The 13,644-nt window shown below is 45.5% G+C and overlaps 1 protein-coding gene and 1 pseudogene across 2 annotated transcripts; one reads left to right on the plus strand and one right to left on the minus strand.

Moving 5' to 3' along the window:
• Nucleotides 1-8,557: 8,557 nt before the first annotated feature.
• On the minus strand, nt 8,558-11,384 carry LOC102252869 (mast cell protease 4-like). Of its 2 annotated transcripts, none has more exons than XM_005863369.2 (5): nt 11,308-11,384; nt 10,599-10,752; nt 10,026-10,161; nt 9,311-9,565; nt 8,558-8,864 (listed from the first exon to the last, which is right to left on the minus strand). In XM_005863369.2, the coding sequence occupies exons 1-5, from the start codon at nt 11,381-11,383 to the stop codon at nt 8,721-8,723; spliced, it is 765 nt and encodes a 254-aa protein (XP_005863431.2). In that variant the 5' UTR covers nt 11,384; the 3' UTR covers nt 8,558-8,720. The 2 variants fall into 2 exon arrangements, with proteins under 2 accessions (XP_005863431.2, XP_014392842.1); XM_014537356.1 differs by lacking the exon at nt 11,308-11,384 and adding an exon at nt 10,870-10,917.
• A 352-nt stretch (nt 11,385-11,736) lies between these two features.
• Nucleotides 11,737-12,535, plus strand: LOC102253166 (annotated as a pseudogene).
• Nucleotides 12,536-13,644: the final 1,109 nt, after the last annotated feature.

Genomic DNA, 13,644 nt, shown 5'->3' on the forward strand with positions numbered 1-13,644 from the left:
TTTTCTGTCATTATTTCTTCAAATAGGTTTTCAATATTTTGCTCTCTCTCTTCTTCTGGCACCCCCATAATTTGGATGTTGGTACACTTGAAGGTGTCCCAGAGGCTCCTTACACTATCTTCATATTTTTGGATTTTTTTTGCGCTTCTTGTTGGGTATATTTTGCTTCCTCATATTTCAAATCATTGACTTGATTCTTGGGATCCTCTAGTCTACTGTTGAATCCCTGTATATTATTCTTTATTTAAGTCAGTGTATGCTTAATTTCTGACTAGTCCTTTTCCATTTTTTGGGCATTCTCACTAAGATCCTTGAAGGTCTCACTAAGGTCCTCGGAGGTTTATAGAAGATTCTTGAGTAGCTTTATAACTGTAGTTTTGAACTCTATATCCAGTTGTTTGCTTTCTTCCATTCCTTTCATTTGTGACATGTTTCTTTGTCTCTGCAGTTTGGCTGCTTCCTTGTGTCTGCTTCTATGTATTGGGTAGCTGCTAAGTCTCCTTGAGTTGATAGAGTGGCCTTGTATAGTAGGTGTCCTATAGGGCCAAGTGGCTTAGCCTCCCGAATCACCTGAGGTGGACACTCTTGGTGCACCCCTTTGTGGGCTGTGTGCACAGTCTTGTTGTAGTTGAGCCTTGATTGCTATTGGTGTCACTGTGGGGAATTGACCTTCAGGCCAATTGGCTGTGAGGACCAGCTGGGTCTACAATGGAAGAACTGCTGTGCAGGAGACACCCTTATGGGGCAGGACTTGCTTCAGTGAGGCTTTGGTGCTCACTGAGTCTGCCCCTTGAGTGTGTCGCTTATGGAGTGAAGAGTTGTAATCTGATATGGTCTTACACTTACCACTGGGTACACTAGCTCTTGGGTCTCCAGGGAAGTGCAAAGTTATTCACTGCCTGGGGCCACCCAGCAGGAGCTACAGAGAGATCTGTAGATTCCTCTTCTTTGTATCGGGTTTGGAAGTGTCCATGCAAGGCCCAGCTGTGAAGCAAGGCAGGCTGGTGCTGGTGCCAGCCTTCGGCCTTTTATTGATAGCTTTGGGGCTTCCTGACCCAGCTGCAGCTTGTTTGACAGGTATTAGGCTGAGAAAAGACAGGCCATTCATATGTAAAAGCTGCTGCACCCAGCTTGGGTGAGGTTGTAAATTGGGTGAGGTGAGGTCTCAGGGAATCACCAGGGCGGAGCAAACAGAAATGGCTTCCAGTCAACCCTGCACCGGAAAGGTTCCAGCATGGGAATAATGACCACTGTGAACAAATCAGTCTGGAAGAAAGCCTCCCCCAAGTTCCTGTTCCCATGCCAGACAGTCCAGTTTCTCCTCGTATATGTCTGGTCCCTCAGAGCTTCACCTGGCACTGGAGCTCAGGGCAAGCAAGAGCTTGTAAATTCAGTTCATGGCGCCAGCCTTTTAAGAGGACCAATTGGGTTTCCAGCAACCTGTGTGTCACTCAGCCCCAATCTGCACTGGTTTTTATAGTCCGTAGTTCCTATGGCCCGTAGGGACTTCTTTCCCCAGCTCTGGGACCCTGGGCTGGGGGTCTGGTGTGGAGCTGGGACTCCTTGCTCCTCCAGGCAGCCTCCAAAAAGGCGATCTCCCTCCCAATTAAAAAAGCGCACACCCAGGTGCCGGACCAGCCCATCCCATACCTCCGCACTTCCTACCAGTCTCAATGTGCTTTCTTCTGTACCTCTCTCATTGTAGTACTTCCACTCAGCCAACTTTCCCATAGTTCTGAATGATAGTTGTTCTGTATTTTAGTTGTAATTTTGATGTGGTTGTGGGAGGCAGCAAGTACAGGCATTTACCTATGCTGCCATCTTGGTTCTCTCCCTAATATCACTAGTTCTTTCCTCTAACTGGTTGGTTCTAGTTTCTATGCTCATCAGCTCATTTTTAACTTCTTCATTTGCCTGCTTCATTTCCAGGATTTTGGCCTGATTCTTTTTTAAAATTTTAATTTCTTTGGAGAAATGCTCATTTTGTTCATTGATTTGTTTTCTGAGTGCGCTGAATTGCCTGTTAGTATTTTCTCACATCTCATTGAGTATTTTCAGAACTGTAATCTTGTAATCTCTGTCATTCAACTTGCATAATTCCATGTGTTCCAGCTTATTTTCTGGGGATTTTTCTTTTTCTTTCTGGTCATCATTGTTGTTGTGGTTGTTCATGGCATTTGCTGTTCTTTGTTTTCCCATTTATCTCTGAGGAGGTCTTTCTACTCTGTTCCAGTAAATGGTGCTGAATTGCAAGATTTTTATCCTCTGTGGCCTTACAGTTTTGAGCCTCTGTAGTTTCTGTAGGGCTGTACTGCCTATGTTGCTTGGGGGTGCGGTTTGTTTTTCCCTGACAGTAATAGCAACCCCTATCTGCACTGGGTCCAGCCCAAGCACCCCACCTGGGGTTCAGTCACAGAGGGAAACTGTATTTTTACTGCAATAGCTCTTGGCCTACGGATAATACACTACTGGAGCAAACTCCAAGAGCAATGGGAAGTGAGATTTGGGAGTCTAATCAGTGGCAGGGCTCTGCGATTTCCTTTCTTTGCCTGAAAGCCTACAGCCAGGCCCAGCTGTGCAGAGCAGCTCTGTAGGGTGGGTGTCTGCTGACTCACAGCTCACACATGCAACTCAGACCCCATTCACAATGCACCCCCACAGTTCAGACACTCTCTCACTGCTTGTGTGTGTGACCACACAATGACACTACTTCAGTGGCAAGTCCAACAGCCTGCTACTTGCTGGGTTTGCTCTCTGTTAGTCCTGACTGGCTGAGGGAATTGCCCATAACTGCTGCTGCTAGTTCCCAGCTGTGCTTCAGACATGCTGCTGCACTGTAGCCGTGTTTGGCTTCCCTCCCTTCTTGTCTCCCGGCTTATTCCAAGGAGCCCACCTTAGTTCCAGTATGCAGATCTCTCCGGCATACATCCGTGTTGAGCAAGGACTTCTTTGTTGAATTATAGGTGGTTATTTTGTTGAGATGTTAAGGGGAAAGAATAGATGTGCCCTTATGCCACCATTCCTCTGACATCCAAAATATCTTTTTCATCCTTTTATTTTCAGTCTCTGTGTGTCTTTCCATCGGAAGTGTCTCTTGTAGACAGCATATGCAAGGGTTTTCTTATTCATTCAACCACACTATGTCTTTTGTTTGGAGCATGAATCCATTTACATTTAAAGTAACTATTGATAGGTTTGTAGTTATTGCCATTTTATTATTCATATTTTTTTATTTTTTTCCTTCTTCTTAAAGAAGTTCCTTTAACATTTCTTATAATACTGGTTTGGTGGTGATGAACTCCTTTAGCTTTTTCTCATCTGGGAAGCTGTTTATCTGTCCTTCAATACTAAATAATAGCTTTGCTGGGTAGAGTAATTTTGGTTATAGGTCCTTGTTTTTCATCACTTTGAATATTTTGTACCAATCTCTTCTGGCCTGCGAAGTTTCTGTTGAGAAATCAGCTCATAGTCTTATGGGAGCTCCCTTGTAAGTAACTAACTGCTTTTCTCTTGCTATCTTTAAGATTCTCTCTTTGTCTTTAACCTTGGCATTTTAATTATGATGTGTCTTGATGTGGGCCGCTTTGGGTTCATCTTGTGTAGGACTCTCTGTGCTTCCTGAGCTTGTATGTCTATTTCCTTTACCAGGTTAGGGAAGTTTTCCATCATTATTTCTTTAAATAGGTTTCCAGTTCCTTGCTCTCTCTCTTCCCTTTCTGGTACCTCAATGATGTGAATGTTGTAACACTTAATGTCGTCCCAAGGTCCCCTTAACCCAGCCGTGGGCAAACTACGGCCCGCGGGCTGGATCCGGCCCTTTTGAAATGAATAAAACTAAAAAAAAAAAAAAAGACCATACCCTTTTATGTAATGATGTTTACTTTGAATTTATATCAGTTCACACAAACATTCCATCCATGCTTTTGTTCCGGCCCTCCGGTTCAGTTTAAGAACCCATTGTGGCCCTCGAGTCAAAAAGTTTGCCCACCCCTGCCTTAACCTGTCCTCATTTTTTGGATTCTTTTTCTTTTTGATGCTCTGATTGGGTGTTTTCTGCTACCTTATCTTCGAAATCACTGATTTGATCCTCTGCTTTATCTACTGTACTATTGATTCCCTCTAATATATTCTTTTTGTTGTTGTAAATCCTTGCCCAAGGATATTTTTTTCCATTGATTTTTTTTAGAGAGAGCATAGAAGGGAGGAAGGGAGGGAGAAAGAGAGAGAGAGAGAGAGAGAGAGAGAGAGAGAGAGAGAGAGAAACATCTATGTGAGAGAGGCACATCGATCAGTTGCTTTCTAAATGTACCCTGACCAGGGCCTGGGATTGACCTGCAACCCAGGTATGTGCCATTGACGGGGAATTGAACCCATGACCCTTTAGTGTGTGAGCCGATGCTCTACCATTGAGCCATACTGGCCAGGGCCCCTCTAATGTATTCTTCATTTCTAATTGGTTCTTTTTATGTTTTCTATCTCCTTGTTGAAATTCTGACTGAGATCACTGAGCATCCTTATAAACAGTGTTTTGAACTCTGTATCTGATAGATTGCTTGTCTCCATTTTGTTTAGTTCTTTTTCTGGAGTTTTGTCCTTTTCTTCTTCTTTTTTCCCTCACTTTGGCTGCCTCCCTGTGTTTTTTTCTATGTATTAGGTAGAGGTGCTATGTCTCCTGGTCTTGGTAGAGTGGTCTTATATTGTAGGTGTTCCCTGGGGCCCAGTGATGCAGTTTCCCTGGCCGCCTGAGCTGGGTGCTCCAGGTCTGTCCCTTGTGTGGATTGTGTGTGCCCTTCTGTTGTAGTTTAGCCTTAATAATTGTTGACACAGCAATGGGAGGGATTGTCCCTCAAGTTGGTTGGTTGTAAGAACTGGCTGTGACTGTAGTGGAGGAGCTGTTGTGCAGGGGCTAACCCTATAGAGCAGAATTCACTTGAGCAGGGCCCTGGTGCCTGCCAAGTCTGTCCTTTGCTTGCATCGTTTGTGGCACTGGGGTGTGGAGCCCAATGTGGGGCTGGGACTCCTGGCTCCTCACAGGGGGACCTCTGCAGTCCAGATATCCTTCCTGATATTTAACCAGATCAGCCCATTCAGTGTCTCCGCCCCTCCTACCAGTCTCTACGTGGCTTCTTCTTAGGCATAAGAGTTCTGTTCAGTTAGCCTACAGGCAGTTCTCAATGATGGTTTTTTATGTAGTTTGGATGTAATTTTGATGTGGTCATGGGAGGAAGCGAATACAGCATTTACCTATTATGCCATCTTGACTGGGAGCCCCCTATTTCTAGTTTCCATTTACCATTCCGACAATAGGCTAGTATTTGAGGAGGGAAAGTCCTAGAATGCTCCCTCTCATTAGTTTGGCTAAGTAAAGTTTCTCCTGTAGACTCTGTGATGCTACCATTCTCCTTATTGCTCTCAACATCAGTCAGTTCGGCCCAGTGTTGGGTCATCATCTTGTGTACCTCAGAATTAATATAATATCCATGATGATCTTTGCTGGGTGGGCTACAGGAGAGACAACAACTATTATTTACATTTCAGAGGTTCACAAGATGCATGTTTAATGTGTGGTTTCTGCCAATGGGAAGCCAGCGCTGGTAGGCTCAGCCCTGCTCTTCACAGTCTCCATTCCTGCGTCCTGTCAGGGTATAGTTCTTGGATTGGGTGTGACTTTTCTTCTATTAGCTCTAGAATAGCCTAATAATCTTCTACTGGGATTACTTACTATGTGGAGGCCTTATAAAGGTGTCTCATCTGTCTAGTCTTTTCTCCATATCCTACATCCTTGGTTGCAAGAGGATTCCTTTGTTTATTGAATGGAAAATGCTGCCCAGCTGAAGATATGATTTTGGTAAGGTTGCTGGGGGAGAATGAAGGGGCCAGTTATGTGAGACTAATGAGATAGGAAGTATGGTGTTTCAACAGTACAGGCTAGGACCAATCCTCCAAGTGTCATTTGGGGAGTTTTCAGTAGTGCTTTTGTTTAACTGTATTTGGAAGAAAGATAGAGGGAGAAAATAAGTACCACAAACTAGGTGGCTTAAAACAACAGAAATTTATTCTTTCTCAGTTTGGAGACTGGAAGTTTGAGATCAAGGTGTTGGCAGAGTTGTTTTTTTCCTGGGAGCTATGAGGAAGAATCTGTCCCATGCCTCTCCTCTAGCTTCCGGTGACAGCTGGAAGTCTGTGGTGGTCCTTGGTCTGTAGATGCAGCACTCAATCTCTGCCTCTGTCATCCCATGGCCTTCTCCCTGTGTGTGTCTTTCTTCTCTTCTTATCAGGACACCAGCCATACTGGATTAAGGGCCCACTGGACTCCAGTTTGACCTCATCTCAATTAATTCTTCATCATCTCAATTAATTCTTCAAAGAATCTTTCTAAATAAGGTCACATTCTGCGGCACTGGGAGTTAGGACTTCAATATGTTTTTTTTGAGGGACACAATACAATCCATAAAAACTCCTTCAGTAAATACATGTGCCAAGCCACTGCACACTGTATGACTATGTGAGGGTAATAGTTGCCAGGGAAACTGTGGGTACAGGAGAACAGTCCCCAGGTTCCCAGGGGAGGGCCTGGCATTGGGGTGGGGTGGGAGAAGGAAATATTTTCTTGTTGGGCTTTTGGACCTGGGCCCCAACAACCCTGACCATGGGAACTGGCTGTTTAGCATTTATTTCCTTGTGTGCCACCCTCAGCTGTCCTGAGGCTCTCTTCCCATGAGTTTGGGCAAAGCCCTCTTATCTGGACAGTTTCTCCTGCTGACCCTGTGATGCTGAGACTTTATCACTCTTGATGTCGGTCAGGCGGACACACTCTGTGGGCGTATCCTCTGCATGGCAGAGCTAACACTGTGGTGATGTTGATGTGCTTATCTTCTCTGGGTGACAGCCACCAACTGCTTTTTCCATGTCAGGGGACCATGTGATGCTCATTTGTTCTTCTGCGGTGGCTGTACTGGAGTCAGTGCCTGCCAATCTGTTGGAGTCCAATATAGTATAGGCTGTGGGCTCAGTCAAGCTCCCTGCAGTCTCCATTGGCCCTGCTACTTCTTGGGGCTGGAAGGACATGCTGATTACTCTCCTCACATCTCCATTGTCCAGTTTTGAGGGAACAAGGGCTGCCTTGTGGATGTGCTGTCCTTAGGGTGTGGGGGTCAAGAGTGGATGGGGTTTTAGCTGCAACTCAGTATGTGCTCTGATCTCCTAAGCAAATACTAGTATTACACATAGTGTCTCTGCCTCTTGTATCTCACATTTAAAAGTTCATATTTAATTATACAAATGTAAAATATGAGTTAGGATAAAAAGAAAAAACATCTTTATATTATCATTTCAGCGTATGTTCTCTTATTTTTGAGATCTTCCAAGTTTTGTTGTTGTTGTACATAAGCTTGTTTTTTGCATAGAGTCAGAGTCTATAATCAAAGTTGTACATATTATTCTTTTTTATTTTACACGTATTGGTCATTGGTAAAGCTGGAAGCTCAGATCTGTGGGCTGGCAGGCAGTGGGGAAAGTAGAGGAGCTCTTGGGTTTCTGATCTGGGACCAACAGTAGCAGCTCTTTCTTGCATGGGGCCAGGCCTATCTTCTTAGGCCTCTTAGGGATCAAGGGCCTGTAAGAGGTCCTTTAAGTGCAGGCTCCTGAGAGGTAGCTGGAGGTCATGCCCTGTTCCTCTTGTATTTGGTGTGTATAGCTGTGAGTGAACTCATTCAGCTCAGATGTTGGTGGGTATGAGATTCAGAGCACTCAAGGCCATTAGGGAAGGAAATTTTGGAGGACTTTGCCTAACTCAGGTATTCTTTTTCTGGAAGACCTGGAGATACCATCTCATATCTGAAGGAAGATGGCAGTTGAATTTGGGTGGCTGTGATGTAATTCAGGGATGAGGCTCACTCTGATGCTCTTGGGGATCCCTCTCCTGGGCTAGAATGGCCTTGACCCCTATAAAGCCCATTGTGACTATTGCAGTAGACAGACACATCCTGAGGACTTCCAAGGGTCATCTCTCCCTCACCCCACTATCCTGAGCTCTCATGCTTGGGAAATTTTCTTTTTTCCCCACTTGGCAGATGCTTTTGTGGCTGTAGACACACTATTGAGGCGACGATCATGAAGCAGAGGTGGGTGTAAGGACATAAGCCCAGGCCTTGGCCCATCTTCAGAAATAGTCATGGAGAATTTGCTATGGCTCATCTGTGTCCTATAGTGCAGTGGCCGAGGCATGGGTTTAAGGGAAGAAGAGAAGTGAGAGGAGAAGGGAAGCAGGAAGAGGAAGAGGAAGAGGGGACAGAGGAGAAATAAGGTCACTCAGTGCCAATATTACTCTAGATATTAAATGGTATTGTGTAGATTAAAATATTTTCTTTAATAATTCATAGCACCACACAATGTACATGGAAATTGGTAGGTTTGGTTATTAATCTAACAAGAAAGGAGCCCAGCAAAATTCTTCATTCAAACTAGGGAGGAGGACCTGAACTCTTCCCTGTGGAGCAGTCCATCTCTGGGGGAGCTCTGGGGAAGAAACAGTCTCACACACATGTGCCAAAGGCTGCATCTTTATTGAATTTTGCTGGGGATACAATCAGCAGGGGTTTTGGGTACCTCTGGGAGCCTCCCTGGTCTTGGGCTGTGTCCAGGCTCCTGTGGAACCTGGGGGCTGCCCAGGGAGAGCTCTGGCTTTGGAATCTTTCCTGTGGCTGGCCAGGCTTCTGTGGCTACTTGCGCTTTACGATTTTATTAATCCAGGACACATATGGTGAGATTCGAGTGAAGACACCAGGAGGCTTTGCATCTGCACTTGCATATGACACAATACCCTGGGCCACCCCAGCACACAGAAGGGGGCCCCCAGAGTCACCCTGTGGGTTAAAAAAAGCAGATCATGAGCAGGGATCATTCTTCTCTCCCTCCTATTACTTCATCCTGGTTCTATCAGCACCCAGGCTGGCCCCAAGATACCCCAGAGTCAGGCCAGGAATCTTGACTCCCCATGAAGTCATAAGTGAGGAGTTATAATTTAAATGTCTTCTTTCTCTCTCTAGCATAGAACATAGATCCTGCTCCTCCCCAACATCTTATTTTTTCTCTCCTGGAGCCCTGTATGCAGACTAGATGGGAAGATTAGAGGCAGGACTTGAGTATGGAAGGAAGGAACCCAGAAGGAGGGTTCCAGTTCCCATAGTTCTAGAAACCCATGAATGCAGACACCAGTAACTGAACCAGCGGACTTCCCCACCCACCCCCTCTCAGCAGGAACCTGTCTCCCAGGAACTGAGTGTGAGGAGGAAGTGTAAGTTTGTGTTACCTTATATGCTGATCTTTTCTTCCTGGGGTTGCCCACACAGATTTGCAGGCTATGATCGTAAAACATAAAGTGGTTGCAGTCCTCGGCCTTCATGAGTTTCAACTTCACCTCTCTCAGAGTATCTGACCCTGGATTTTCCACTCCTGTTTGCCCCCAGCCAGTTGCTCGGCATACTTTTCCAGGTTGAATGTAGGTAGACTTGGTGGGCAGGGGGACTGTCCCCACGGCATGGTTCAGCTTGGCCTTTGTTTGTAGCTGTGAGGGAGGAAGAGTAGATGGTTGCCAGTCACAGAGAATGTGGGTGGTGTGGTGTGGTAGAGGCTCCCTGGGCAGGGCCTAGAGTTTTCCCGAATGGGGTGGTGATGACATGGAATGGGGGTAATACATGAGGAAGTGGGTTGGAAGAGAATGAGAAAGGTACAAGTCAGGAGAAGGGTTAAGAAGGGGGAATTGCCGGAACTGGTTTGGCTCAGTGGATGGAGCATCGGCCTGCGGACTAAAAGGTCCCAGGTTCGATTCCGGTCAAGGGCATGTACCTGGGTTGCGGGCACATCCCCAGTGGGAGATGTGTAGGAGGCGGCTGATCGATGTTTCTCTCTCATCGATGTTTCTCCCTTCTCTCTATCTCTCTCCCTTCCTCTCTGTAAAGAAATCAATAAAATATATTTAAAAAAAAAGAAGGGGGAATTGAGAAGTCCAAGAAAGAGAATGGCACCTTCAGTAACATGATGTCATTGACGTGAATCGAAGAGTTGTATTTTGGATGAACGAATTGTTCTTTGACTTCTAGCTTCTGCCATGTGGATTCTTCTTGCTTTATGTCATGAGCTCCAAGAATGACAGTAATTTTTCTGTTGAGAGGGAAGAGTCAGGAAAAGTGCTGCTCTCCTGAGAAGGGCCCATTTTGAGCAGAGTGACAACAGGCCCTCTTCATCAGTGTAGGCCCAACTGAGGAACTCAGTTCTTACTGAGGAAAGATGTTCCTCTCAGGGACCACAGCTGTTTTAGGAAGGACCAGGCCCTGGAAGACTGAGAGAGCTCTCTGGCACCAGGATGAGAGGGGCAGTATTGGCCTGTCTTGATCTGGGTTGCCCATTAGTAAAGCCCTGGCTTCTGGGGATAGAGATAACTAATCAATCACAATGGCCCAGTTCCTCCCAATATATATCACTGACCATCTTGAAATTAGTGAGGCACAAAAATCTCTCCTGAGGCCACTTGAAAGTTGTGTTAACTTTGGTTCCTACAACTCCTCACATGAAAAGAGGACAAATCAAAGTTTTCTTACCTTCCTTTACTACAATGAGCAGCTGTCACCACAAATTCTTCACTTATGAGAAATCCACCACACTTAGCAACATAGCTCTGGTCAGTGATGATTTCCAGATAGGCCATGTAGGGACGGGAGTGTGGCTTGGACTCAATGCCACTGATAATCTCCCCTGAAACAGAAAATCCCATGTCCTCAAACACAGGGTAACTAAGCCTTCAGATAGAGCACTAGGTAAGGAAAATGAGTTAAAAGCTGAGGCAACCCCCCACCTCAGCCTCACCCTTACCTGTAATATAACTCAGCCCCTCCATGTATCCTTTTTATTGGCTTTCCTTATCCCAATCCACCCTGCCAATCCCACTTCTGGTCTTGATTCTGAGTTGCCATTTAAACATTTCTTCATGTCCTGATCCTGACCTTTTCCACATGAGAGCAAAGACAGAGGAGCAAAGGACCAGGAATCAGAATTATAGATATTTTGAGGAGAGCAGCTTAAGAAGTACTTCTAAAGCCAGTTTTCTGATTCTATCTCCACCCAAGATTCCCCACTAGGAAACTGTTACTAACTGCTGGGAAAGAATATGACTCTTCCAGGTAGAGATTTCCCCTGGAACACTTGCAGTGGGATCTTGCATTCTCATTTAAGGTCTTCTTTGACTCAAGTCAATAAATTTGGAATAGAAGTTAGGGACCCAGAGGACAGGGAGTTATATCCCAGACTCACCAGCTCCAGCCTCATGAGGCAAGAAAAAGACCAACCAAAGGAGTAGGACCTGCATTTCCCCAGTGATGCTGCCCATGGCAAGGTTCTTCTGTCACTCCCCACTCTTGTCCTGGCTTTTATAACCCCAGTAATAGAAGGGTGTGTGTGTGTGTGGGGGGGGGGGAGGTGCTGGGAACCACATTTTTGTCGTTCACTCTGGCCTGGCTTATCTTCTTAATTAGAGATTCTCATAGGTCTCCTCTCCGCTCGGCTGGTGTGGAAGCTGTGGTCAGAGCCCCAGAGTCCTGGCTTCTAGGGTGAGGAATGCACCTCTCTCATCTAACGCAGCTCTCTGAGGCATAATAGTATCACAAATTGGCGGGGGTATGTGTTTTAGATGTTGTAGGAATCTAGAACAGGGATCAGCAAACTTTTCCTGTAAATAGCAAGATGGTAAATATTTTCAGCTTTGTGAGTCATACTGTCTCTGTCTCAGCTATTCAGCTCTGCTGTCATAGCACAAAAGCAGACATACACAAGATGTAAACAAGTGGGAAGATGGTGTCGAGCAGTGGGCCAAAAACTTGGACTTCTGCCACAGTGGGGCTAAGATGAATATGAGAAGCTTGCTGAGAAGAGGCTCACAGAAGAGAGAGAAAAGAAGGATGGAAAACCAGTGCAGCCAGTCAAGCGGGAGCTTCTCCAGCATAGGGACTACAAGGTGCACCTGGAATCCGAGCTTGGGAAGACAATTGTCATTACCAAGACCACCCCGCAATCTGAGATGGGAGGATATTACTGCAATGTCTGTGACTGTGTTGTGAAGGACTCCATCAACTTCCTGGATCACATTAATGGAAAGAAACATCAGCGAAACCTGGGCATGTCTAGGGGTATGGAACTTTCCATCTGGGATTAGGTGAAGAAATGTTTTGTAGTCAACAAGAAGAGGATTGAAGAGAAACAAAAGGATTATGATTTTGAGGAAAGGAGGAAGGAGCTTAGAGAAGAAGAGGAAAAGGCCAAAGCCTATAAGAAAGACAAGTGGAAAGAGCAGAAAAGGAGGGCTGAGGAGGACTTGACATTTGAGGAGGATGATGAGATGACAGCTGTGATGGGCTTCTCTGGCTTTGGTTCCACCAAGAAGAGTTACTTTGGCCCTTTGCTGGGCTTAACTTTGAATGTGGGCGGGGTCATTTTTTGGGGGGAGTACTTGAGAAAGTCCTTGAGTGGCAATGGAGAGGACTAGAGTGTTTGCAGTTTCCCTCCACCTTGAGAGAGAGCACAGGAGGCGGCGGTAATGCTGCAGCATATTCCTTTAGCCTCAGTGTATCACTCAAGTAACAGGACCTCTGCCCATCTGCATTCCCAATAAAGAAAAACCTCTTCTGAGGCTGCTTTCCCAATACTTCCCCTGCATCTTTCCCTCTTCATCTATCCAGTCTTCTCTGACCATCCTACATTTATCCTGTATTCTGCCTTAAAAAAAAAAAAAAGATGTTTATTGATTTCAGAGAGGAAGGGAGAAGGAGAGAAAGATAGAAACATCAATGATGAGAATCATTGATCGGCTGCCTCCTGCACGCCCCCACAACCCTGGGGCATGTGCCCTTGACTGGAATTGAACCCGGGACCCTTCAGTCTGCAGGCCGACATTCTATCCACTGAGCCAAACTGGCTAGGGCATGTGTTCTGCCTTTGTTTTAATTTTGACTCTTGCTGCAGCGGAAAGGTTCTCAGGGTCCCTAGTTTCCAGTTGATGTTATATCCTTGACCAGCCACCACTCCCCATTTTCCTCATTCCTCATCATGGTTCTTTGGCCACCTGTGCATGCATGTGTACTTCTGCCTGGGTCAGTAGTATGTGCGATGTGTGTGCTTGAATCTGTCACATAGAAGGAGCCTAAACTAGAACCTCAGAGCATTACTGCCTTGGGGTCTGATGTTCTTAGTTTCCTCAGTGCATGTAACAGGAAATTAAATAGGATGAGTGTTTGGGGTGGTTTTTGTCTGTTGAGTTTTTTAACCTTTGTTTTTCATATGTAGACTGTTCAGCTATTCCTGTTTGTTTTATTTTATTGAGGATTACTCTGTTTTTGTCTTCCTTGTGAGCAGGCTCTTGGAAGAAACTGATGCCAAAAAACCAACCAAACAAAAAAACCAAAACAAAACAGGGAGCCTTTGGGTCTAAGAGGCTGTTCAACATGTGCAATAAATGGTATTGCCTGGGCCTACTAAAAAAAACAAGATGTAAACCAGTGGGTGTGACTGTATTCCAAGAAAAATTTATTTACAAAAACAGGAAGTGGGTGGGTTTGGCCTGAGTGCCAGAATTTGCCCTACTTCCCCATCCTGAAG

This window comes from Myotis brandtii, unplaced genomic scaffold, assembly GCF_000412655.1.
Source record: "Myotis brandtii unplaced genomic scaffold, ASM41265v1 scaffold1770, whole genome shotgun sequence".
Taxonomy (NCBI): domain Eukaryota; kingdom Metazoa; phylum Chordata; class Mammalia; order Chiroptera; family Vespertilionidae; genus Myotis; species Myotis brandtii.